We start from the raw sequence: 27,530 nt of genomic DNA, 5'->3' as shown, positions 1-27,530 counted from the left end.
TTTGGAAATGCAGCTGCACTAAAAGAAGAAAGAGCCAAGGCACACACCTGGTCTCTGAAAGATGAGCCACTATTGGGGGTCTTGACAGTTTATCTTTTCATTTGCTCATCCCTTCAACAAATATTTCTTGTTTACTATGTGTCCGCCATTGCTGGATAGTATGAAAAGAGGCATGAACAAGCCATCAGGCTCCTGTGCTGTCACTCTGTCTGTCCTCAGCCTGTCATTCAGCTTTCATGCAATCTCCTCATCTGTCCAATGAGGGAAATGGTAGCACATATCTCAGTGAATTATAAGCCCTTAGAGTGTTACTGGCACACAACGATAGCTAACAATTATTTTTTGAGCACTTACTATTTTAATAGCCATAATTTTATTCTCTGGGCCAGAACAACAAATTCATGCCCAACTCTTTAGGAGAAGGGACAGTAAGGAGTGATTTAAGACCAAGAAAGCCTGCTGAATGAAAACTTTGGGATACTTCAGCGTAAACTGGCACAAATGAGTTCACTAGCATTGACATTGGTAGTGCTGGTGTAGGAGGAAATGGTGCCATAAGAGCCAGAAGCAGAAGAACTTCTGTGCATCAAGCAGCAAACATTGCTTTAGGGCGCCAGATCAGGACAGAAGCCAAATGGTGGACACCATGTGACAGCCAAAACATATTTATCTATGAGTTCCTAAGACGCACCCCCAGGGGATTTTCAGAAAGAGTGAAGGGTGATGGAAGTTCCCAGATACAGCAAAAATACTGTCACATGATTGTATAGTGAGGTTTAAAAGAAAAAAAAAAAAACACTATTACTAGCATAGCCTTAGAGTTTTTCGGTAATCATGCTACCATTTATTGAATCCCAACCACATTTCAGGAACTGTGGGAGAGTTTTACATCATTTTATCTCTTACTACTCACAACTCTGTCTCTATTTTCCATCCTCTCGATGAGAGCACACTGAAGGATTAAATAACTTGCCCAAGGTCACACATTCAATACTGGGAAGCTGATTCTCCCTTCCCACCCTAACTAGAAAAGGCCATGCCTCCGGGAATATAGTGTGAATGACACCCACTCACGAAATATAACCCAACAGTAACTCATTGGGATTCATCATCTCCCAACAGTTATCCAACAGAATGCCCTGGTAACAACTAACATTTATTTAAAACCAGTAGGAATATGTTAACCATACATACATAATCATATGTCTTATTATTTAACATTAGAAATAATATAAAAGAAAATCAAATTGGTAGCCCTAATGTTATTATGATAAATCCAAAAGCACAGAGCACTTACCTGAAGGATTTTGTTCACTGTTATTACTGGAGCCTCATCATTTACCGATTCCACAGTTACAAAAAGAGTTTGGGGCAAGCTCTGTTTTCCAAGCTCTGAGCTATTTGCAAAGACGGTGAAATTGTCGAGAAGCTCCTCACTATCATCATGCACATAATAAATCAATTCATTTTCCACCTATAACCACCAGCAACAAAAATCACCAATTTACTGAAATGTGATTTTAAAACATGAATAAATTGTTATAATCCTAATTTTAATATCTCTCTAAAACACAGAAGCATGTATTTATCCTGTAAGGTTTGATTCTGACAATCAGAGTGGAAATTCTGATGGACGGGATAGTTTTTATGAAGTGATGCCCATCCTAGGAATAAGTTTAAGGAGAAATGGAGTGACACAGCACATAGGGCAGGAAAGAGACCACTGCACTGGTAATCAGGAGACCTGAGTCAAAGACTAACTCTAATACTAAAATGTGCTGTAGGTAAGTGATACAACCCAGCTGTTCTTCCAATGGAAGATTATCCACTAAAAGTTAGACTCTACTTGTTTATTTACAGTGACTAATTTTTGAAGCTGTGGATTACTTTGTTAGACAATTCAGAATGTTAGGTTTAGCTCTGAAGCTTCTACCCACTTGCTCAATTTCTGTTGTTTGGAGACATCTGGACCAGAGGAACTATGAAGTTTCTCCAGACTTATCTTTTCTGAACTAAGCATGCATTATTCCCTAATTGTTCTTTGTATGAGAGACTATATGCTATGTCCTAATCCTATTCCTCCTCCTTCAGAATGGAATAATTTTTTGGTGCACCTCATGACAGATGCTATCCATAACTACCATACATCTCCTGTAGACATAATGATATATGTCAAAACCAAATTTTCTATCAAGGGAGATTTCCCTTACTGTAATAACCCAAATGCAAACATTTACTTTTATCCCTGTTAGATTTCATTTTCTAATTTTTGTTCTGAAACGGTCATCAAGTGAATTAATTACTCCTCTTGGATTTGTAATAGCCACAAATTTTATCAGAATGCCTTTCATGTCTTTAAGGCTGTGATAGAAAATACTGAAGAGCACAGGATCATAATTAGAGACCAAGAGAATTTTAAAGCTAGAAGGGAACTTGACTTCAGTGAGTCTGTGACCCAAACATAAAATGGCAGAGAACTTCCAAAGCCCAACAGGAGTAGTTGAACTTCTGAAAAAGCCTCTGGGGTTGTGTTTGTTTTGATAAAATACTGCCAAAAATTTTAACAGTTCAACTTTGCCGGTTCCTATGGTGCACTTCCTTTGAGCAAATACTTTTGATCTCTCAGAGGTGTTTCTGACAAGAGTTGAAAAGTTCACGAAGAGTCTCAAGGGAAAATTGTGGCCATTTGTACACAGGTGCTGAGAATTTCTTTGGAGTTCTGTGAGCAGAGGAATTTCAGACCATAGGCCTAACCACAAGCTCTGAAACATGCTGTTTTAAGCTACTTGAAAATAAATGCAGAAGATGGTATTGATAAAAAAAAATGAGGGAATTTGTGCCTAAAATGCCTTAGGAACATAGTATTTAATACAAGTTGCCTCCTCAATATCTTTCCTGGAGAAATACATAATTTCTTCAAAGGAGTGGCACTCCCCCAAATTACATGCCTTTTAATATGCATTAATATCAAGGCAAAGAGAAGATTCGGTGGGAATTTGCCTGTTCCTAGACTTCTAACACTAGAAAAATGTCTGCTGACTTAAAATGAAAAGATGTAACAGATTTGTAGAAAATCTTGAAAGATTGAAAAGTACTCAGTCCCTTATCACCAATCATGTTCGAGGCACACTGTGTCATCCCCCTACCCACCTTCTCCCTCCTTCCTTGCTCCCCATCTCACTCAGGGTCAAAGGTGAAGTTGAAGTCCCTCCTGTGCTGGACGTCCCAAACCTCATGTACAGCTCTCCTCCCATAGCATGCAGTCCAGTCACACTAAACCCCTTGTTGCTCCCCACACAGCTGTTCACTTGCTCTTCTCTCTGCCTAAATGCTCTCCCTCCAGGTCTACGTGGCTCACCCATTCATTGCTTCCTCCAGGTGTCTGCTCAGAAGCTGCCTTCTCCATGGGACCTCCCCCAACCACTTGATTTGAAACTGAACACACACATACACATCACTGAAGGCCCCAGCGCTTCCCAGCTCCCTTTCTTGCCTTATTTTTTCTCCATGGCACTAAATATTCACTCAACATGCCATTTATTTCACTTATTTTATCTGTTGCCTCTCTCTGCCTCCTTCTTTCTCCTACCTGGGTATCAGGGCACGGATTATTACTGGGTTTGTTCACCACTGTATCTCCAGTACCTAAAGCTGGCATGCCTGGCACATAATAGATACTCAAAAATTATTTGCTGAATGAATGAATGGCAAACATGGCCAAGGGCTCCTCAAGCCACTAAACACTAAGGTCACTAGTTGTTAGGGGTTAGTGCCACTTTACATGTAAACAATGATGTCTCAAAACCTGGAGACCTTAGAGTCATATAGGAAGAGAAAGTGTGAAGGGGTCATCTGGAAGAGCAGGGACACATGACCTTAACTGTGAATAAGGCTACACAATAACATGGATCCTTGAGGGAATACATATACTTGACATACAGATTTCAAGCAACCATTCTAAATGCACACTTCTCATAAAGCACAATCAATAATAAATTGAGCAAGACAGGACTAAAATTTAGTGCTCAGTCTCTTACCTAGCGTATCTGAGGTAAACAGTATTGAATTCAACTTGCCTCGGAGCAAGTAGTCACCTTGGATGGTTTGTCCCACCTTTCAGATGGAAGCCATGATGAAGAGATGCCTATAGGAAGTCACTAAAGGATCACCTTCCCTGAGTCCCCAGTAGAAAAGCACTGATTTCCAAGGTTGTTTCCTGCCCTCAGGATACTCTGCTTCTCCCAACAGCTCCCTAATGCCCCCTGGTTCAGTCTAACCCTCTCACATATAATTCAAGACTCTCCACAGTCTGGCCCTAGTTCTTACTATGGCTCCTGAGCCCACCTGCAAGTCTTGTGGGCTATTTCCCAGGCCCCAAACCCATTCACTTTAATGCCTTTATATCCTTGGTCATGCTGTTCCTTTGCTTGTGTTGCTTTTTTCTTTTATGTTTCTCCTCTGTTACCTCTCTGCTCTTTCTTTCCTCAAATCTTGCTTACACGTTATTCCCTCTGTGAGGTCTTCCCTATTCTCTTTAATTAGAGTCAGATGTGCCAACTCTGCACTTCTTAGCACCACTGTGAGAATGCTCTGTGAAGCAACAGAAAGGTGAACTAATATTAAAGCTTGTGTGCCTAATCCCCCCCCACCCCCACCCCCACCCCCGGCCCTGTTCACTTGCTCTTCTCTCTTGGCCCTTGCCCTAGGCCAAGATCTCCTGAGGGCAAGGAATATGGCTCCTTATCATGGCAACCTTGCACAGCAACTTGAACAGAAGAAGGGCTTAGCAAATCGATTCAAGTCCATTGATAAGATGAAATCCTTACAAGCAAAATAAAGCAGCCCACATAGGTTTACAGCTAACTGAACAAAGATACCCAGAGATGACAGGTGGTTGGTAATGGCTTCCAATCTGAAGAGCGCATATTCCTAGGAGCTTATAAAGGAAATGGTAGCAAGTTACTTTCAATACCTAGAAAGTAATGGAAATCATTCTTTTATTCATGATAAGAAAGCTAAGTCTCAAAATATTTCCAACCTAGCCCAAAGCAAAGAAATATGATAGCAGCCTAGAGCTGATTGGTTATCTTACACTGAACATTAGATTGGAAGTTGTATCCAGTGCTTGATTGTAGGGCCTGGGCCATTTAGCCATTGATATCACTATGTTTACAAGGAGAATGGCATCTGTTGATTGACTAATGGAATGAATAGATGAGTAAATCCACTAATGACTAAAGCGTGTCTGTGTTAAATATCAGGTGTAACATTCTGAGTGGGACAGTGAAGTGTGGAGCTCCTCTAGCAATGGGCAGCTAGGATGATGCAGAGGCTAGATATCCATGACATGAGCAAAAGTGGGAGAACCTAGAGATGTTTAACCTAAAGAAGTTACAATCCAAGGGAACTTGATAACTTTTTCTTTCAAATATTTAAAGAGCTTTTAGAAAAGGAGGTATGACTTGTTCTGTGAACCAGGACTTTGGAGAAGTGTCTAAGTGGCAGACTTCAGGTCAACAGAAAGAACTTTCTAGCAGTTGAAGTATTTTAGAACTGGAAGTACCCATTGCATGAAGTAGTGAATTCTCTATCACTGAATATATTTAAGCAATGGCTAGGTGATCTCTTTTTTTTTTTTTTTTTTTTTTTTTTACTTTATGATAGTCGATCGAGAGAGAGAGAGAGAGAGAGGCAGAGACATAGGCAGAGGGAGAAGCAGGCTCCTTGCACTGGGAGCCTGATGTGGGACTCGATCCCGGGTCTCCAGGATCGCGCCCTGGGCCAAAGGCAGGCGCCAAACCGCTGCGCCATCCAGGGATCCCCTAGGTGATCTCTTTATGGAATTACCATAAAAGGGGCTTCTAGCATCTATTAAAAGGTTAAACTAGATACCCTTTCAAGTCTCATCACTCCTCAGTCCATTAATGTAAATAATAAATCGCACTTTTTTTCTCTTATCCCACATACCCAAAAGTATTAACTGAGAATTAGTACCTGTTTCCTGGTAAACTTCATTAGCTTTACTCTTGGAAAATTAGAATTTTCAACATAACCATGTTTTGGTGGTTTGAGGAGAACAAATTCACAGTCAACTCCCTCAAAATATTTGTTTGGAATTTTGAGATAGTCCTCCAGAAGTGTTTTGGAACCACCTTCTTGGACTGTGAAATTTTGTACCTCCAGAGGAATCTGCTTAGGGACAATATCCACTAAGATTTCAATTCCATTCACAGCTTGGAAACCATTCACCACATCCAGTAAAAAACGGTCCTGTTGTTGGCCAGGAACTGTCTGAACATAAAAGATATCCCCATCATCAATATCCTGTTGTGTAAAAGTCAGAGGGGACTTTGCATCTCCACCCAAGCTGCCTTCTTCTGGTAAAGATTTCTGGAGGTATCCATGCATTGGCGGAATTCTGATGGTGAACATTGCCTCTGAAGGAATATTATCTTCGTGGACAGCCTTGAGTTCATACACACAGCACACAGACACAAAAAGAAGAACATGTCAACACTTGTAAGAGTCAAGACCCTTGATGAACCAAATTGTTCTCTATTAATGTCTACAAATGGCTTAAGCTACAATCAGGGTTGATTCAGAGTTTCAGCCAGGGTCTGTTCTGGTGACCATGTCAATATTTGCATTTAGCCTGGTGACCATGTCAATATTTGCATTTAGCCGCGGTTGCAAAGAAAAGTAAGGGTCAACAACACTTGAATAGCTACTAATGCGTTAACAAGGCATTATTCACAGCAGCAAGACACCCAGGACTCAGCAAGATGAAGTGAAAGAAACAAAATGGTATAAGAAGAAAGAATAAAAGATGGTTGAAGAAGCAGAAGCTGAATCACTAAAATTGCAAGACTTTAGAGGAAAGTTTTTCCTCTTCCATTTTAACTAGCTCAGTATTTCAATAATATATTTAATTTATTGATTCAGCAAAATCCATGTCAAAACTGTCATTGTAACTGATTTATAGTCACTGACCTACACATGCCCCCTTGTGGTGAAACATAAACTCTCCAAGATCCTAAAAAAGAATTGAGAAATATTGGTAAGCCCCGCATTTCCTTAGACAAACTCACTTAGTAAACTGCTCCTGATTTGAGTTAATTTCTTCTCAGTGTTATTGGCTGCATTCAGCAAACAAGTAAACTCCTTTGTAGTCCTGAGGGTAGATTCAGCATAGCCCATATTTGTGGCCAGTTGTCATAAATCACAGTTTACATACCCTGTACAGGATTACCCTAAAATGAACACTCTCTTCTAACTGTGATCAGCAAAGGTTTGCCTGCTGGAAGTTTCTAAGTAGGAGCCTCAGGAAACCAGGTAGCTTCTGGTGTAAGGTCTCCCCCCTGGCATTCCACTTGTCTGGGCCAATTTTATCCATTAAATTTAGGAAACAAAATGATGCCATATTCAGAGCTAAGGAAATTAAATGTGTAAGACAGCATTCTCTGCTGTTTTAGGGATCCTTTTTATGATTATGATTAAGTTGCTTTAAATTTTTATACCCTGCTTTATCACAACAAATGTAACTTAGATCAAATGAAATATTGACAGTATTTCTATAAAAATGATAAAAAAGTAAAGATCTCTTAATTTGCTATAATATGTGCATCATCTCCTCATTCCCAGTTCATCCTCCACTAAACAAACATACATACTTGTGTGCTGGGGTGTACTCGGCTTTAACATAAGGCTTAGTATTACTTATATTCCATTACCAACTATAGGGAAATTAGCAGTGTCGAAATCATGAAACCTTCCAGCTTTTCTTTTCAATGGCATTTACATTTAGAAAAAAGTAATTCTCAATACCAAAGTAAAATCAACACAAAAATAGCTCTTAGATGCAGATTACTCCGGGAGGGAAAGAATACTTGGACAACTACCTACCTGGAGTCTTCCTCGACTCAGTTTTACTGGTTTTCCTTCTTCAACTACAAGGGTCTTGATGAGCAGAATTTGAGCGTGACGTTGGTGACTTTCTGAGTACACTTGTACGTAGACGCTCACTTCTACATAGATCTCTTTAACTTTCACTCTCAGGTTGAACATATCGGACTTGCCACTGCCATCATGCCTATAAATCACATGTCCTTGCTTCAGGTCATGCTGGGAAAATGTGTGGGACACTGAGTGGTTGACCAGCACTCTGCCATGCTTTGGGGGCTGCAGCATGTGGAATTCAATCTCATGGTCTGTTCTAACATCTTGGTTTGTGGTAACACTGAGGTTAGATGCTGTGAGGCTGCTGCCCTCTCCTCTTTGTACAACCAGGCCCGTGTTGTTGGCTATCTGGATGTAAGGGTCTGACACAGTGACCTCAAGAAGGGATGATGTGTAATGGACACCATCTGTCACAAACAGCACAAAGCGGGCGGAGTCGGCTCCCTTATGCCTGAAGAGCACTCGCCCTTCGCGCAGGTCATCTTGCCTGAACTGGTAGAGTTTCTGAGTGGGATCACTGGCTCTCACCAAGTCCCCATTTGGGATGCCCCGCCGGGTGTAGAGCAACTGCCCATCATCAAAATCTGAGTCTGGGTCATGGTAACAGAGATCTGCCAGGGTCAGTAGGCGCTGGCCATTCCTCACGACATGAAAGACCTTATCTACCACACGCACTGGTTTCTCATCATTCCTTAACTCTACAGAAATGGCAACTTTGATTTCTATAGATAAATGTTCTGTGTCAAGATGCCTGACCACTCCTTCCTGGCCTGGTCCTGCAGTGGAGGCCACAAGGAGGAATTCATCACACTGAGTCTCGGAGTCATCATGGACATACATCAGCCGCTCACCCTCTAAGTCTTGATCAGTGAACTCAGTGATACTGTCATGACTTCCCAGAGGATCTGAGAAGTTAACCAGTTTCAGTTTTCCATGTTGAGGACTCCTGGTGATTTTATATTGGAAGGTCCGATTGTCCAGTGTTTGAGCAAATAATTCCGATTTTGTAATTAATTTCTCTTCTCCTTCTTTTACAAATAATCCTTTGTTAGTTACAATAATGCGTGTCTTATCTGCTTCAAAGTTTATTCTGAAAGTATAATCTTTTGATTCTATGTGCTTTGCAACAATCAAGAACCTAAAGGTATCTTGTGTGTCTTCCCTGAGCCTCTCCTGTGGCTCATAACTTATCTTAGAGTCTGAAATGTTTTGTTGGCTGAAGATGGAGTTTGTTTTTAGAATTTTATTGCCAACTAGCAATTTTCCTTTCTTAGGTGGGGTCAGTAACTTAAAATGCAGTTCTCTCTGAGTTACGTCCACACCCTCCGTCACAGCCTGCAAATGATCAGAGTTCAGTATTTGTCTGCTTATTTTATTGACCTTGAGAGGAACATTTTTCAGAAGTATAACCTTAAGCCAGTGGACGGTAATAGGAAACATCAGCTCTTCACTGATTTTTCCTTCTATGTTAACTTTAAATTTAAAGTGATCTGTAATATTTTCTAGCTGTAATCCTCGAAATGTACTATGGTACCGGACCCGACCCCGATCAATGGAACGCTGAGAAAAGGTACTAACTTGTTTCCATTCACCACTTGATCCCTGCCGCTGAATCTGGCCAAATTGGGGTGGATGAGTGATAGCATAGCGGGTCTCCATCTCGTGGGGTTCACCATTAACCTCCACCGACAAGTCACTCTGTGTAATCAGAACCGCGCCACCCTGCTGGACGACTGCACCGGTTCTAATGACCACTTCAAAGTCCCAAGGAACAGCCATGACCCGTAACACTACCGTATTGCTAACCAGCTCTCCATCGCTTGCTCGCAGAAGGATCCGGGAGTTCCGATGACCTCTGTGCACATAGAAAATGTTGCCATCTCTTAAATCCCCATGCGTAAAACTATTGATGGCTTTCCCAGGATGATTGGTGTTTTCTAAAAACCCAGCATCTAAATTGAAGTTGCCAAGAACAGAGAAACTAAGACTCAAAGGATCTGTGTCAGGGTCTGACACATGTATGATATTCGGAGTCAGTCGTTTCTTAGAATTCTCAAACAGGAGAAGCATGTTTCCTTCAGGGAGCTTCAGGTATGGGGGATCATTCACTGGAAGGACAGTAATGTTAAACACATATGGCACATGTCCTTGCAGACGTAATGCCATTTCCTTCTTGCTGTTGGAAGAGACTGAAAATGTGAAAAAATCCCTAGGTTCTTCTGAACCATCATGGACATACCAAACTTTTCCTTGCCCCAAATCTAACATAGTAAAAGCCTTCTCCATTCCCAGCGCAGGGGAAACATCGATTTGAAGGAACCCATGCAGGGGCATTTCCTCTATTTTAAATAGTATTTGAGAATGATGGATACCCAAATCTTCGGATGCCACATCCACTTTCATATGCCTTTGTTCCAGAAAGGCTCGCCCACCTTCTTGGACCTCCAAGTTATTCAGACTCAAGAAATAGCTACTCGCATGGTGAATAAAAGGCTTGCCTGCCTCAGGGACTACAGTGGAAAGGGGAACTTCTGATGGATGCAGGTATTCTGTTGTCGTAATGAAAGGGTTTTCATTATCACTACTCTGCACTTTACACCCAACAGCTATATCTTTGGACACAAGGGCACTCTTCAATGCTTTCTTTTCTGAGTTGACCTCCAAGCCTCTTAAGCACCCTTTGAAAGAGATTCCTCGAGCAGATTTCCTGGGCACGGAGGCCAGTTCCAACTTCTTAACTTCTTCTCCCTTATGGTTATCAAGACCTCCCACAAAGAGGGGGCCTTCTGAGACAAATGACTTGCTTTGCAAAGGCAGTAGTGTTCTTACCGCTTGCTCATCCACCATCAGGTCCAGATACCCTCCAGTGAATTTGAGTTGAATAACATGCCACTTGTTGTCACTAACTAAGCTAAAAGAAGAGAGCTGGGTATTACTTTTGCTCCTTCCTACGTGAGCCTTCAACAGACCATTAACTATTTCCAAAGCAACAAAATTTCCTTCTCTTCCTGACTGAAATAAAAGCAAAGCTTGTTGAGTTGCAGTCTGCAAAGCAAATTCCAACAGCCCTTCCCCTTGCACCCTCCATTCTGGGAAGGTGACATAGGATCTGGAGCTAAAGAAATTGATGGCTTCATCCTCCCCGGCAAAAAATTCATCACTGCATCCTAGTGACACCTCATAAACCTTCTTAAAACTAGGGTAAGATCTAAGGGATGCAAGGATCTCCCTCTGGTTAAATACCACATCCTCCATACACCCGCGGAAATTGGGGAGCTCTTCATCTAGGTAAGCGACATCAAGTCCACCATGGCCTGCTATATAGATTCCATGTTGAAAGTGCAAATTGTGCATCCCACCAGCGATCTGGCCAGTTGTCTCATAATGTTTGTCGATAACCAGAGAGATACTGTTTTTAAAACAGTACAGTTCCACTAAGTGCCAAACCAGGTCATCCATACGAAGTCTTTGCTCAGAAAGGAGTACTTGTTTGCCTGCACCCAAATTCACCCTCACCTGAAAGAGAAAGAATCACAATTAATCAATCTCATCTCATAGCATCTTATTGCGAAAACAGGGCCACCCACAGAGAGAGAGAGAGAGAGAGAGACTTGGACTTGAAACCACTTTCCACATAATGTATGGACTACATCAATGAGGTTTAAAAATTTCGGAGTCAGAATATTTCAGGCATGCTGGTAAAATCGGAGGAGATCCCAACTTTTCACATGGCATGTGATTTTATTCTAATAAAATAACACTAATCAAATGGATAGCGATTTTGTTCTCTTTCTCTCATGGCTTTTCCTCTAGTAATTGAATACTTACACATTTTTAAAGATTTAAGAAAATCTTACCCGTAAGTTTCCTGATAGCAGTTCTATTATACAGTAGTCATTCTTTCCAGCTGCAAGAAAAAGTAATCCCTGTGGTTTGCTGGTTTGAAATTTTAATTGAAGAGAGAACTCAGATGAAACTTCTATGATGTTGAGCTCCACGTAGCTTTCACCATAAAAAGATGCTAGGGAAAAATTTTCAAAAGGAGTATAAATTAGTAAATTTATGACACAATGATAATCCCACTTTAGAGTGTCATCTCCCTTCAGGGATTGATCCTGCTGAGGAAAACTGCCTTGCCCAAGGCCACAAATAGTTCCTGGGGTAGCCCACAGATTCAATGTCAGGGAACAAAAGCTCAGTGTTCTCTTACCCCAACTCAAAACAGCTTTGATGGGCCAGTTTCTCCTCAGAACTCTCAAAAAGTGGTCGAGGCTTCTGTTGAAACTGAATTGGAAGTCTACTTTTCCATGTACCCTATCCTGCTTCTTGCCCTGTCACAGGGATAATCCCAAACCACTGGTGGTGAACTGGTATAAAAGCAGAAGGGAACACATTAGCCAGCCAACAAAGATCAAGCTATGAAAAATACAGGGCAAATAGCAGCTATGAGGACTATGGAATTGAGTGTGTATTGCTAAATTTGAATGAAGCTTTGAAAAAAGATAAGGAAAAGCTAGGCGAGATTAGTTGACAATTACAAGCTAAGTATAAAAGCAAGAGGGCTTGCCTGGTAGCATATAGTCTTCCTTTCTTACAGCCGGAAGCCAGTGGAAGATAAGACTCCTACCCAGGAATTAATCATTAGACTAGTCAACTACAAATAGAGTTAAAGTCCCATCTTTGTTAGGCTTGCTCTGACAAAGCTAAGGCCCTGGTTGGGAAAGAATGGATCCTTGATATAAGGAATTAGAGACATCTAGGTTGATGCGTTCAAATACCTTGGGTCCCTAGATCCCTCTGAACCCTCTTAGCCTACAGAAGTGGCCTATTCCCCTACAAAGGCTGGCATGCCCCTTGCTTAAGAGGTGGCAGAGGATTCTCCCCACAAGCAGCATTTGACCTCTGAAGATACATCCCCATCTCTTCACCTGGCCTCCTGGCCGCTAGACCAAAACCAAAAGTAAGTCACAACCTGTGTGGGGACATGTGGGGCTTGATATGGGTGGTAAAGGACTAGAGCCTACTGTAGCCACAGGACCTCTCCATGTGTATTCTACTACCTGTAGCTGCCAGAGTACACATATGACTCAGGATAGCTGATCAAGGGGCAAAGCATGACGTTGGATAAGAAAGAGTCTATAGGTTTGGGATCACTCTCCAAGGATATAGGATATAACACTCTGGCAAAGACTACCAGAAATGGTGTGAACTCTCTGCTAAAGTGGCTCCTGGATGCACAGAAATTGCAACAACCCACTGTGAGACAGACACAACAGATTACCATGACAGATGGATGAAAAAGATGAAAGTGGTACTTCAGGATTGAACATAAATAGGACCAGAAGGCACAAGCAAGTGCGCAAGATGGTAGCCCTGAGCCCCATGTCATTACCATTTTTATGCCAGCACCTTTCCTCAGCTCATGCATATGGCTGCATGAGCGAATCCTGTGGTACCAGCTGATGGAGAAACAAAACACCTGAGCATGGCTCATAGATGAGTCAGCTTCATCATATGGCTTCATGATGAAAATAGACTCCAGCTGCACCATAGCTCCTCTTAGTGGTGGTCATGGAAAACACTAGTAAGAAAAAGTCCTCCCAGCAGATAGAACTTTGGGTAGAACACCTAACCATCCACTTTGCGCACAGAGAGAAGTGGACTGAGGTTCAAATAAATGAAGGCTGATAGAGAGCAGAAAATGGCCTGGCCAGATGGTCAAGAACCTAGGAGGCAAAAGATTGAAAGAGTAGGAATATGGAGGTCTGGGATTGACACAGGAAGTGGGAAGATCTTTATACTGCATGTTAATGCCCACCAGAAAACATCTACCACAGAATATGCGTCAAACAACCAGGCAGACAGAGTGACTTGGTCTGTTTACATCAGCCAGCCTCTGTCATCTATGCCCCATATGTTGGTACAAAGAGGTAGCATGATGGCAGTGTTGAAACTATGTATGCAACCAATAGTCTGGGCTCCCTCTTGCCAAGGCTTTCCTAGCTACTGCTACTGCTGAATGCCCAACATGCCTCCAACAGAGTCCAATACCAATTCCCAAGATGTTACTATCCCTTGAAGAGAGGCCAACTGTCCACTTCATGTTGAGCTGACTTCAGTGAAACCCTTCCTCAGAATGGCCAGTGTTCATTTCAAAAAATAAAATAAACACATATTCTGGGTATATATTTGACTTTGTTGCCTCAGATAGCACCCCTATATGAAGAGCTCATGGAGTGTTTAATCCACTAATAAAGGAGGCCAAATAACATCACACCAACCAAAGACATGCCCTTTACTCCAAGGAAGGTGTAGTAATGGACCTAAGATCATAGGATCCAATGTCCTAACATATATTACATCTATTATATATGATAGGACCTGACAGAGTGTTGGGACAACCTTACGGAGGTACCATTGAATCACTAGCTCAGAAGCAATACTTTTCTGGAGTGAGGTTCTATCCTCCAAGACTTCAAAAGAAAGATTTTTACTTCTAAAGGTCTTTAAATTATAGATCTTTAAACACCTCCTGCTGGGTCTCCAGGAGATATAATATCTGCGTCTGAGAGCAAATGTTGATCCTAAGAACAGTCCTCAATAAGGCTCCAGCATGATTATCTCCATCTTAGATTCTGCTTCCTGAATCCTTCCTGAATTCGTACAACACTCTGAATATTCTTTTATTCCAGCATTCACCATGTTGTACTGAACTTACTTGCTTATTCATCTATCTCCTGGACTATTCCATGAGTTTCCTATGATAAGGAACCATCCCTCTCTCTTTTTTTAATCTTTCCCTCTCCAATACCTAGCACAGTACCTGGCCACAGGTGCCTAATAGGTTCTGTTGGTAGCCCACTGAGATCCCTTTTAACAAGCTGGTATACCCATCCTTCAGCTGTTTCACTGTGTTATCCAGGAATTTCAGTGAACTTACACCCCCTGCCCTAGAGGGGAACCTATAGCCAATGACTGATTGAGACAGACATTTAAAATGTGTAGAGCTCTGTGTTGCCATTCATATTCTAGAGTTTTCTCTGGGATCAGACTGAGAATAGATCAGCTAAAACTAGATCTTTGCTTGGTATCTTCTCCTCCCCTATCATGCTTCTCTCCTTCCTTCCAGCTCTCTCCTGGTCACCTCACTCAGCAATTTATTTGCACAAGAATCCTTGCCTATGCCACTCTCCTTAGGGAACCCAATCTAAGATGAGTAGCAAGCAAGCATTTTTTGAACCAAACTATATGAACCTAGGAGGCCCTCACTTTATAGTTGAGTAAACTCAGGCCTAGAGAGGCTTAGGGACTCATGTACCATCAACAGTTAGTTCAAAACAGAGCTAAGACAAAAACCAAGCATTCCCCACCTCCGATCCTGTGTTTTCACCAAGACAAGAAGCTGATACAGAGATGAATATGATCTCTACAAACTTTCTCACGTAGGTATAAGCATGCTTCTCTACTTAAAAACTACCATTAATAATTCGGTAAAACGAGAATGTAGCCATAAGGTCAGAAGGATGAAACAAGTCTTTACAAATCCTATGTAGTGTATGTATTCCCCTGGCCTTCCGGTTACTGAATACCCCCCACTCTGATTTTTGACAGACGTAGAGGCTGTATTGTTAAGCTCTCAAAACCAGGAAATGTTTTCTAAATCATTAAATCTACTGCTGAGAATGACTAAGTAATATTATATTTTCCCACAGTTCACCTCCCTGGCACTAAATCAATTCCAGGATCAGCTGGTGGCTAGAAATTTCCATTGCCTCAGGGAACAAACAAGGAAGCAGGTTCCGGTGTGACAGCCTACAACCAGTTATGTCCTCACACATCTCCAAACTGACCTCAACTTTTATGGCTCCTAGTGAAGCACCTCAAAATAACAGTAAGAAGCAAATCGAAGCACAAGAAAAACTGGGTCCTAGAAAAAGAAAGGTGATCTCCACCTGCAGCAAAGGAAAAGGTGTGATTTCAGTATTACATGGGTAGGGCAAGCCAAGGTGAACAGAAATCAGAGCAACGTCCTGGTTTTATGTGCTCATGTAAAAAGGTGAAATGATTGAATGGAAGCCAAGTTTGGCAATAAGGTAGGTAAAAGACTTTTCAGGGAAAGTAAGCATTTCTATTCCTCTATAATTTCTCCCACGGGGGTGATTGATTAGTGGACTCATTTTATCTACCTTAGAAATGGTTCCCATTTCTTTTTCCAAACTACATCTTCTTGGATTTTATTTTGTTTGATTTTGGTTTTCCTTGTTTGGGGGTATTTTGGTTTATGACTTACTGAGCACCTACTATGTGCCAGGTACTATCAGGAGTTGGAGGTAAGAAATTACTGAGACTAAGGGGCCTTCCAGTCTATCAGAAGAGAAAGCTGCTCAAATATATATACTCTTCAAAAATATATATATACTCTTCAAAAAGAAGAGTATATCTGATCCAGGCACTGTTAGAAAGTTGTTACAACACTAGCTTGTTTGGGGCCCTGCCAGGGTATGAAAGAAGGAGCACTGTGCCTATCAAGTGTCTCTCTCTAGCAGATTTCAGTGGCCCACCCTACATGTACTTATGCTGTCCACAAATATACCAAATATACCACAGATATAGGGATTCAAAGGTGAACGACATAGACAGCCAATCAAGCACTTACAGTGGCTTAGTACCTGGGAAACAGCACTACAGAGGGACTCAGCCAGGTCAAGGGGGATGGCCTGAGGGGCTTCCAGAAAGACCTAGTGAGGAACAGGAAAGAGCAAGAGGAGAAAAACGAGGGGAGATAGGAGGCAAGGAAACCAAAGGTCCAGTCTGGCCAAGCACAGTGTGAGGGGGGAGCAGCCAGGGTGGCAGCTGCAGAGGTATAAGGGGGCAGGGGACAAATGGTCAGAGGGCTGAAAGGCCTTCCCTGAACTTTCAGTTTAAACTTTCAAGGCCCTTATTGTCAGCTCCAGTTACCTTCCTTCTTTGTTTCCTGGATTATTATCCAGCTCCACTCCCATTCCATCCCAAAGAGAATGTGAGGTTTTGAGGGCAGGAGGCTTTACTAGTCTTGGCCTCTGCTCAATCCTTGGCACCTACAAGAGTGTCTGGCACATAGGAGGCACCCAATGAGGGAGGCAGTCAGGGGAAGAAGTAGGTGGGTGGGTTCAACAGATTTTAAAAGCTGGACTGTCTAGGAGGGAGAAGGGGAGGACACGGGGGCAATCTAGATGAATTTCCAGGTTTCTGGCTAGGTATCCACTTATGGAGAGAGGGTTCCTAGGAGGGAAGCTTGGTTTTGTTTTGCTTTGTTCTGTTGGCACATATTGACGAGATTTTCAATGAACGTTTAGGGAGAAAATGGCTGACTGGCCAACTGGATCCTCATGGTCAGGGACCCACTGACAGGGGCAGGGGAGTCTTACAAACCACTTCAAAAAGGTTGCACCTCCTTCTTCACACAATGGGGAAGATACGGTTTTTAGTTGGGAGAAGACACATCAGTTCTGGATTTTAGAAAGATTGGCCTGGTGACTGTGTGAGGGCAAAGCAAGAGTGAGATAGAAAGTAATTAGGAAAGTATTCCCAAGAAAGAGATTTCGGAAGTGTTTGCTTTCCTGGGAAACTATAGCTGCCTTTTCATAATATAACATTGTCGGCAAGTTTTTTTTAAAGATTTTATTCATTTATTCATAAGAGACAGAGAGAGAGAGAGAGAGAGAGAGAGGCAGAGAGAGAAGCAGGCTCCATGCAGGGAGCCTGACATGGGACTCGATCCTGGGTCTCCAGAATCAGCCCCTGGGCCGAAGGCGGTGCTACCGCTGAGCCACCCGGGCTGCCCCATTATCAACAATTTTACACTGTGCCTTTTATGCATTGCATTTCTTTGAAATGTATTCTACAGATGATATATCATAAGCGTAGAAGCTTATTTTAAAAGTTAAAATATAAAACCACAAAAACGAACTTCTCTGCTACCGCACTGGCATCACATAAAGGTCTAAGACGAGGTGCTAGGAGGAGGGCCAGCATTATAAAGCAGCTCTCCCTCATGCTGACCATGTGAGGGGAGTCACAGCACTTGGAAAGGAAAGCCACATTTTTACTTCACAAATCTGCTCTGAGGAATACCTATAGTATTTAACTGTGGCACTGACGTTGCATGCTTTATCAAACCAAACCAAATCAAATATTTATTCAAGAGATAGCTAACCATCCAGAACACTCTGAGAAAGAAAACTTCCAGGTATGGAGTAATTCAGCACAAACACCTAACCTGCCCGAGAGGCCCAACCTCCTTTGTCCATTAGAAGCAAACCCCAAGGAGGGAAACTCTAAGAGTCTCTCCCACAAAACTCAGGTCCACTAACATAGAAGTTGGGACAGAAAGTCAACGAGTGAGGAGGTGTCTGCTCCATGGCTGCAGGGATGGGCTGTTGTTTAGTGGGCTGGGGGACCACAGGGGCCTCTGGCAACACATCTCTGTTAAACATGTTGCTGGCACTGTAGGAGGGCGGGAAAGGACTGGTAGTGGGCCCAGGGCCACATGAAGATGCCCGTCTTGGGTTTCTAGGTGGGGCCCAAGTGATCTGTGGCCCTGCAACTCTTCTACTCTTCTTGTAGAACAGGACCCAACACCTTCTCACTTTTCATTCATTCATCCTCCAAACATGCCATGCCAAATGCTCAGGTGGCAAAGGGCAAAGCAGCACTTACCAAGCTTCTCCTGGTGGGGCATTCTCTACCTCTACCTCATGCCTGCTGCATGGGGTCAAGTAGACTGTGTCCCGCATCACTCCAGGGGGAGCTATTCCTGTGGACTCTGTAGCTTCCCATAGCACCCCTGGAATGAAGCGGGGAATCAGCCCTAGTCCCTAGCTGGGTACTGACTGAGCTGAAAACTCCCTCTTCATGACATAGTACCTATGTCCTATCTTGGACACATGTGGCCCTTGTGCAAATCTATGTTTACTCTCCCACTCTTAACCCCTATTGCTGCTGCACCAAATTACTGCAAATGTAATGGCTTCATATGACACAGATTTACTGCTTTACAATTCTGGAGGCTAGTAGCCCAAAAATAGGTCTTGCTGAGCTAAAATCAAGGTGTCAGCAGGGCTGTGTTTTTTTCCTGGCAGCTGGAGGGGAGAATCGGTTTCCTGGCCTTTTGTAACTTGTAAGAGACTGCCACATTTCTTGGCTTGTGGCCCCCGCCAGCAATCATGTCACTCCAACCTCTGCTTCCAGCAGATTTTCTCCCTTTTTTAACACTTTGTGTTTGCTTAGGGCCCACACGGATGATCCCATGTAATCCCTCATCTCAAAATCCTTAATTGGATCACAGCTGCAAAGTCCCTTTTGCCATGTAAAGCAACATAATCTCTATTCTGGGAATCACGATGTGAACTTCCCCGGGGAGCTGTCTTTCTGTCTTCTCTGGTCCCCAACTGTGTCCTGTCCTTCAGGTGCTCGGATTGATTGAGCACCTGTCATTTGTAGGTATTGTACTAAGTGCTGGGAAGATGGAGCCGAATAAAGCCATAGCACTGGGAAAGTCCCCAGAAGCAGAGGTTATGAGTTTGGTTGAGTTTGTAAGGCAGGTGCAGCTCTATTTCTAATTTAATAAAAATATTAAATTAAGATATTTTAAAGAAAGGAGAATTTAATCAAACACCTGAACTTCTGGGCTTCCCCACATGAATCAGCTGATCGGGCCATCCTGGGACCTATTGATCCCCACAGCACAGCAGCCATGAGTGGGGCTGGATGTCCCAGCTCTGGAGTCCACCACTCAGTGGCAGCTCCTGCCATACCAGCTGTTGCTTGGCTCACCATGACACACTGGCCATGGTGAGCATTTGGGTTTGGGCATCTCAGTTTCAGGTAGAAATGGTAAAGTGGAAAAAAAACAACAACAAAAAAAAACAAATGGCAAAGAGAGGTGCCAAGACATTCACTGTGGAGTCAGGAGAAAATATTACGAATTCACAGGTTACCTTCATCTAAAAAAATAAGAATTCTTTATTCTTCTCTAATTTACAGATTGATGGGCATCCTGCCTCAGTTGCCCATGTGAGCCCAGCCATGTGTCTCACCTGCTAGGTACACAAGTCTCCCTGAGGGAGCAGTGGGAATTCTACAACCCAGAAGGTTGTAGAACTCTCTTTTCCATTCAGTGACACACCACACATGGATCTGCCTGGCCAACGGGGTTTACACTTGTGTTATCTCACCTTAACTAAACAAATCCTCTCTTACAGGATCCATTGCTTTTTCAAATTCCTGCAAATCAATCATAGCTTAAAAATACATGAAATAATACGAGGACCAGTAAATGCAAAAGGAACTGGAAGTGCTGGCACTTCTCTTCCTGTTCAGGCTTTTCATCAGCGCTGGTACAAGGTCAAAGCAATAATATTCTAATGGGATCTGATAAGAAGGGAGCCAAAAATGAGACATTGAACTATGGACAACATGGGTCTAGTGCTAAGTACATGTTGTACCCTGAGAAAGTGGTTAGTGATAGTAGTATTGATATTTGATTTGCAAATAGCAATGTGCGGAGGGTGTATGCTAAGGATATTCTTACTGAGACAGGATCTGTTTACCAGGCAAAGTGGCTCCCTGTTTGGTGAGACTCTCCAAGCTGAGGACACATCAGCCGATGTTCCTCAAAGACCGAGAACAGAGTTCACCTATGTTTGACAATTAGATTTATTCAAAGCAACAGCCTGAATCATCCAAGAAAGTAAGAAAGAAAAGTAAAATCAGATCACACATTTAGCTAGTCAAGAAGATATTCTTCAAAGCGTCCTAAAGTAGCTTTTGATAAGACCTCAGCATCCAATATTTGTGTTGCAATTAAAGCCATGGGTGGGACACCTAGGTGGCTCAGCGGTTGGGAGCCTGCCTTTGGCTCAGGTCGTGATCCCAGGATCCGGGATTGAGTCCCGCATTGGGCTCCCTGAGGGAAGCCTGCTTTCTCCCTCTGCCTTTGTCTTTGCCTCTCTCTCTCTCTCTCTCTCTCTGTGTCTGTCATGAATAAATGAATAAATCTTAAAAAAAAAAAAGCCATGGGTGAGGAACAGTATATATGTTAAAAGTACTGTAGTTTTTCCTTATCTATGATTTCAGTTACCTATGGTCAATCATTGTCCAGAAACAGATGATCCTCCTTCTGACCTATCTTCAGAAGAGTAATAGCAGCCCAAAGCTACGTCACAATGCCTATGCCATTCGCCTGGTTCATCTCATCACATAGACCCTTTCCCATCTCACAGCACAATGAAAAGGATGAATGCAGTATGAGGTATCTTGAGAGGGTGAGACCACATTCATATAACTTTTAATATAGTATATATTTTTTTTTAATTTTTATTTATTTGTGATAGTCACACAGAGAGAGAGAGAATGAGGCAGAGACACAGGCAGAGGGAGAAGCAGGCTCCATGCACCGGGAGCCCGACGTGGGATTCGATCCCGGGTCTCCAGGATCGCGCCCTGGGCCAAAGGCAGGCGCCAAACCGCTGCGCCACCCAGGGATCCCAATATAGTATATTTTTATAATTGTCCTATTTTATTAGTTATTGTTGTTGATCTCTTATTATGCCTAATTTACAAAATAGACTTTATTATAGTACGTAGTATAGGAAAAAACATAGTACATATAGGGTTTGGTACTATCTGTGATTTCAGGCATCCACTGGGGGTCTTGGAGCGTATCTCTTATGGATAAGGGGGAACTGCTCTCTATGCCATGGAATTCTTTATCCAAGAAACCTTCCCTATCCACATCCTGGGCCCCTCAATGAGAAGTATCTAATCCATTGGCTTCTTAGCCTCATACCCAAGGTAATTGCACAGATGACGAGAAGAGAGGCTAATGAGTAGAAAAGGAGGGAAATGAGCACTACTGCGTAGTTGTCTGGCTGTAAGGAAGTCTTACACAGTATTGTATTCAAGCCTCTCTGCAGAAGTTATTATTTCAATTCTACAGATGCAAATTTAAGACTAGATAGGGAAAGTCACTTCCCAAAGCCACTCTGAGAACATATGACGGCACCCAGGTCGAAGCCCTAGTCCTTCTGACTCCAAGGTTATGGACTTGCCATCACCCTATACTGAGCACTACTAGATCGCTGGTCCATCATGGATCACCACCCAATCAGCACAATTCACTGTGCTCCTATATCTCCCTGTTCTGCAACTGAAATCTTCTCTCTCAAAGCCACATCAAAGCCCCAGACCTGCAGTTCCCGGCCTAATCGACCCTTCCGGCCAGGAAGGAATCAGGAGAAAGAGCTAGGAAGGGCCCACATACAGCAGGGTGGCAGCAGAGCTGGGGGAACTGCAGTAAGACCCTGAGCAGCTGGGCTAAGAGTAAAGTGTCCATACTACAGATGCCATTGTGGCTGCAACATTACTCAGGCTCCTGGTGAATCAGGCGCTGTAGGCCGCAATGGCACTGTCTACTCTATGCCTAAAATGAAGTAAATAAGTGTTCAGAATTTAATCCGAATCCTACAAAGAGATATAAGGCCGTTGATTAAGAATGTTTTATCTTAAAAAAAAAAGCATCAAAGGAAGTCTTTAATTGAACTAAATTAAATTTCAAGGAGCCACATTGGACTAGAAGGCCCACGTGCAGGACTCTAAAGAGTCGTACACAATTAAGTATGATTTTATTAGTAATCCTCGACTTTTGGAAAGCGCCATGGAAATGCAAAGCATTCCCAGTAAATCAGAAAATGTGGGTGGGCTTGTGGAGGTACTTAGAGGACACAGGCCAGGCCTGGGACCCCAGAAGTCCCGGGACGAGTTTAAGGCCCCTAAGGCCGGCGGGTCGGGCCCAGGGGAGGCGCAGGGCTGCACAGGCTCGGCGGGGAGGCCGGCAGCTCGCGTTCCTCCGCTCGCCGGAGCGCGACCAAGAGCCCAACTCTGAAACCCCCATGGGCGGCGAGGCCCGCGCGGCCTTCGGGAGCAGTCCCCACCCCGGGGCGCCCCGGGGCTCCCCCGGGCTCCCGGACCCGGCGGGCCGCGCCGCGCGGGGGGGGGCGGGAGCTGGAAGCTGCCCGAGGCGGCGCCGACCCCCCCGCGCAGGGCAGAGCCGTCTCCTCCCGCCGCCCAGCCCAGGAACGCCCGGCCTGGGGTCCCTCCCCGAGCCCCCGGGTCCCGGCTCGCCCACCCTCCGCTAGCGGGCGCCGCGCGGCGGGGAGGGGCCCGGGACGGGGAAGGCAGGCGCGTACCTCCGAGCGCCCCGCGCGCCCCGCAGAGCCCCAGGCAGGCGGCGAGCAGGACGAGGCGGCGGGCCCCGAGCCGCCCCATCCCGCCGCGGGGGCCCGGCGCCCGCGCTCACTCCCCGGCGGCCGCCCAGCCACCTGCGCCGGCCCGCCTCCGCCCCGACCCCGAGGCCCCGCCCACCGCCCGACCCCCGAGGCCCCGCCCACAGCCCCGAGGCCCCGCCCACCGCCCCCGAGGCTCCGCCCACAGCCCCGACCCCCGAGGCCCCGCCCACGGCCGCGACGCCTGCGCGGGGGCTGGGCCGGGAGAGCCGTCTGAGCCCGCGGCCCCGCCCACTGCCCGCCCACAGCCCGAGGCCACGCCCACAGCCCGAGGTCCGCGCGGGGGCTGGGCCAGGGCGGGAAGAGCCGTCTGCGCCCCGCGGCCGCCAGCGCCTCCAGCGCCCGCCGGGGCCGGGCTTCCTCCGGGGCCGCCTACCAAACCGGAAGGGAGCGGGGCGCGGGGCGCGGGGCCCAGGCGGGGGGTGGGTGGTCCCTGCCCAGCCGGTAGGGTGAGATGTGCTGCCGGAGACGGTGACCCAGGAAGGCCGGGGAAGGGTTCCTGGAGGGGGTGGGACCCTAACTGGGCCTTGAGGCAGCCGGTTCCCCGGCCCCGACTGAGCTCCATCCAGGAGGGCGGGGGGCGGGGGGGGAGGTTGTTGGGTTTATTGCTGTATCTTCAATGTACACCTGGCGCGTTGGCACCAGCAAATGCGGGATGGATGAATGACCAAGAGTGGGAGGTGATAAGATGGCACCATCATTCCTTATCAAATGTGAACCTCATTTGTATTTAAAGGACGATCCCTCAAGTTTCTTCATTGAATTTTTTGGAGGCTCTATCAGAGGAATGAATCGAGGCCCAGGAGTCGTGTGCAGATTCGCACCTTCTGATTTGGGGCGCACGCATGCTCCTAGACAGGAAAAGCCTCCTCATACCAGAATGAGGTTTCTGGTAACATGGACTTGAGCAGGATCCGGCAACAACAGGGTTTGATCAATAAGAGCCAAGGGCCTTCTAGATCGACTTCCCTGCCGGGTGAGTTTCCCTGGCTGTGTTCTCTGCAACACTGGTGTTCGACAAAATAAAATGCCAAGGAATGTGCTACATGGGCAATCAATGCTAGTGATACTTTGTTCCTAATAAAATTAAGGATGACTTCATATCCCCTTCCTTTCCCTTTTTTAGTTCTGTAATAGTTTTTTTTTTTTTTAAGCGTAGAATCCAACTTTGACTTTTTTTGTCAGCAATCTGCAATTTGTTTAATCTTGAGCAGACACATTTCACCTGCTCAACAGTCCCCCCCTCCATTCTCCTAGCAGCTTTATCCTACTTCTCTAGGGGAACTGCACCCTACTTTTTGCCCCTCTCCTGCCCTGCCCCCCCCACCCCCCACCTGGCTGGCACTATCCTGCCAAAGAGCTGGAGATGAAGTTGATCATATAAGTCGGCCTGGGGCTGAAAGGCCAGTTCAGCTCAGACTGGTCCAGGCATGCAGAATTTCTCCTGGCTGGCTCAGGTATTCACAGACATTTAAAATATGGGTGGTGCAGAGCAAGATTCCCCAGAGAGGCCCTGGTGTGCACCAAGGAGGCTATACTCAAATGTCACCTCTGCTTAAGAGCCCAGGCTTGGTACTTTAAGAGATCTGAGTGAAGATCTCAGCTTGGGTACTAGTTAGTGGTTGTGTGGTTTACCTAACTCGTGAGGATTGATTGTTGAGCGTGGGGACTGGTTCATTCCACCTTGGGGTCCAGGCAGGTCCATTGGGCTTCTCTGGCTAATTTCTGAGCATCCCTGGAGAGATACACAGTCCTGAAAATGAGTCATTTTTATCTTTCCTTCAGGATGGAGGACTGTCTTATTTTCCTTCCATGAGCTTAGCCATATATACTGATAAGACTGTTCATGCTATCCACGTAACAATTCTGATACCGATGTCAACGTGTGTTTTTTTTTCCCCACCACCAGGCATACTCTGACACCAGCTGGGTTCAGCTGGACTCAATTCTGGCACTAGCTACATGAGATTCCACAGGTTAAAGGCTCAGTCACACAAGACTGCCATCCACTAAAGATGCCAATCACAGGTCCAGATTGCTACGTGACCTTCTGACTGACTGGTTATAAATCAGAGACTCCCATAACCCCCTACTCGGGATCAATTAATTTGCTAGAGTGGCTCACAGGACTCAGGAAATGGGTTTACTCACTAAATTCTGGTTTATTATGTTGGGAAGCAAGAATCCCTGCTCCCTCAAAGGCCCTTCTAACTGGACTAAGAATCAAATTGACATGAGACAGATTAACAGGAGAGATTCAAAGTAATAGGCTTACATATGGGGAGTCCACATAGAGACGGAAATTCCAAAGACAGGCAAAATGAAGTGTATGTCATTCTGAACTAAGGAGAAAGGGTTAGGGGGTCTGGGATTTCGGAGGAAAGGAATGAATTTCATGATTCCTGATAAGAAAAGCAGATATTTGGTAATTACATGTTTGCCCTACTGTACAGATGGGTGACTCAGATAAAATTTACCTCTGTTTGTAACTCTTAGTCTGGGGAAAAAAAAAAAAGCCCAATTTAGGTTCTTCTATGCGGTTAAGGGAGAAGCAGAAGTATCTCTTGAACCTGCAGGATCTCGAATGCCTTCAGCTCAAAATAATCTACACGTCAAAATGGCACATGAGGTGGAGGGTGGGTTGGGGAGGGTTGGGGAGGAGGGCCTATCCTGAACCTGTTCAATTACAAAAGATGTTAAAGGATATGAAGGAACTGTTTTAATTAGTGCACATGAAAGAGGACTCCAACTACCTCCATTTTGACCTCAAACTTTCTAATTGATTTGAGTCTCCTTCCAAAGACCCTGTGGGCAAAGTATTCCCTGATGGCTACTGACACTACCCCCTCAAACAGTGAGGACTGCCCTGAGCCAGCAAGACTCCTTATGATGGACTCCAAAACAATGATTAACCAGACTTTTACTGCCCACCTGTGCAAACCCACCTGATCTTTGTCCCACATTTTTCCTTAAATACACTGGAAAGTATTTTCAGCCCTTGGAGATTGTCTTTGGAACACTAATCCACTGTCTTCTCGGAATTGGCCTCACTGAAATAAATTCCTTTCTGCTTTCACCACCACTCATTTCTCTGCCTTCAGATTTTGTCAGTGGTGAGTGGCTGAACCTGGTCTTTCTGGGACCCCTGGGGCCACGGACTCTTGTACTCCGGTACCCCAGCTACACAGAGAGAACTTGGAAGAATCAACTTGTAGGAATCAACTTGAACTTGCAACTTGTTATAGAAATGAAGATGCAGGTGAAGAGATATATAAGGCAAGGTCACAAAGGAGTTTCTGTCCTGGTGGAGTTTGGGGCCCTGCCCAGTGGCACATGGAAACGTTCCAGTTCACCAACCTGGAAACTCTCCAAACCCTTCCTTTTGGTTTTCGGTGGAGGCTTCATTACATAAGCATGATTGCTGAAATCATTGGCCATTAGTGATTGAACTCAATTTCTGGCCTCCCCTCCCCTCCTTGGAGGTCTGGGGCTGAGACTGAAAGGTCCTACCATCTAATCACATGATCAGTTCCCCTGGCAACCAGCCACTAGCTTTAGGGTTATCTGGGGCTTTCCAAAAGTCACCTCATTAACATAACAAAAGGGATACATTTTATAATTCTCATCACCTAGGAACTTTCAAGGCTTTTAGGACAAGTAAAAAATTAAGACAATATATTTATTTCTTACTATAAATCACAAATCACAACATGTTATTAATTTCTAGCATTATCCCACTGCCCATAGCAGTTCTGATTTTTTTGAGGTTGAAGAACCCTGGACCCGGTGGGTGGGAATTCTAGCTCTGATTCTAGCAGGGTGACAATCACAAACCTTATTAACAATTTCAGTGTCCTCCCCTATAAAATGGAAGGATTGGATTAAATGTAAACTCCAGGCCCAAAATTTTATGATTCTCATTTGTCATCATTGGCATCAGGACAGCCCTGCCATTTAAATAGAGCTCTTTTACTTAGCTCACAGAGAAACTTGAAATATTTGAATTTCTTTACTCAAACCAAAGGCAATGATTGTTAATAAACTTGAAGCTTTTAATTTAGAAAAATCATTTCAAGTGTCAGAAAGAGACTAGGAGTAATCTTCTGCAGAGTGCCACTTCTTCCTCTTCTTTAAATTAGCTGTAATCTATCACTTAAATGCTTCAAACATTGAAAGTGGTCTCCAGCCAATTTCCATAGCAGTTAAGACAGCTCTAAAATAATGAGAAATTAAGATGTTCAGTTGTCAGGG

The 27,530-nt window shown here is 44.4% G+C and overlaps 1 protein-coding gene and 1 long non-coding RNA gene across 4 annotated transcripts in view; one reads left to right on the top strand and one right to left on the bottom strand.

The window, feature by feature from the left end:
- LOC140632517 (chondroitin sulfate proteoglycan 4-like) overlaps positions 1 to 23,311 on the bottom strand; it is a 68,118-nt gene extending 44,807 nt beyond the window's left edge. For both annotated transcript variants that reach the window (XM_072824616.1, XM_072824617.1), the window contains exons 1-5: positions 23,184 to 23,311; positions 11,814 to 11,977; positions 7,903 to 11,472; positions 5,995 to 6,465; positions 1,298 to 1,474 (exon numbers count right to left, since the gene is read on the bottom strand). In XM_072824616.1, coding sequence (XP_072680717.1) covers positions 1,298 to 1,474; positions 5,995 to 6,465; positions 7,903 to 11,472; positions 11,814 to 11,977; positions 23,184 to 23,262 — 4,461 coding nt within the window. In that variant the 5' untranslated portion in view covers positions 23,263 to 23,311. The remainder of the gene's footprint in view (positions 1 to 1,297; positions 1,475 to 5,994; positions 6,466 to 7,902; positions 11,473 to 11,813; positions 11,978 to 23,183) is intronic.
- Positions 8,440 to 27,279, top strand: LOC140632518 (uncharacterized). Of its 2 annotated transcripts, XR_012030111.1 has the most exons (7): positions 8,440 to 8,923; positions 9,463 to 9,526; positions 10,375 to 10,500; positions 15,669 to 16,049; positions 21,073 to 21,260; positions 24,016 to 24,255; positions 25,189 to 27,279. It is a non-coding gene; the product is annotated as an uncharacterized lncRNA (long non-coding RNA). The 2 variants fall into 2 exon arrangements; XR_012030110.1 differs by having other exon boundaries at positions 9,463 to 10,500; positions 25,189 to 27,278.
- Positions 27,280 to 27,530: the final 251 nt, after the last annotated feature.

This window comes from Canis lupus, chromosome 4 (genome assembly GCF_048164855.1).
Source record: "Canis lupus baileyi chromosome 4, mCanLup2.hap1, whole genome shotgun sequence".
In the NCBI taxonomy this organism is placed as follows: domain Eukaryota; kingdom Metazoa; phylum Chordata; class Mammalia; order Carnivora; family Canidae; genus Canis; species Canis lupus.
The sequence above is the reverse complement of the archived record's forward strand: the minus strand, read 5'-3'. Positions and strand labels throughout refer to the sequence as shown.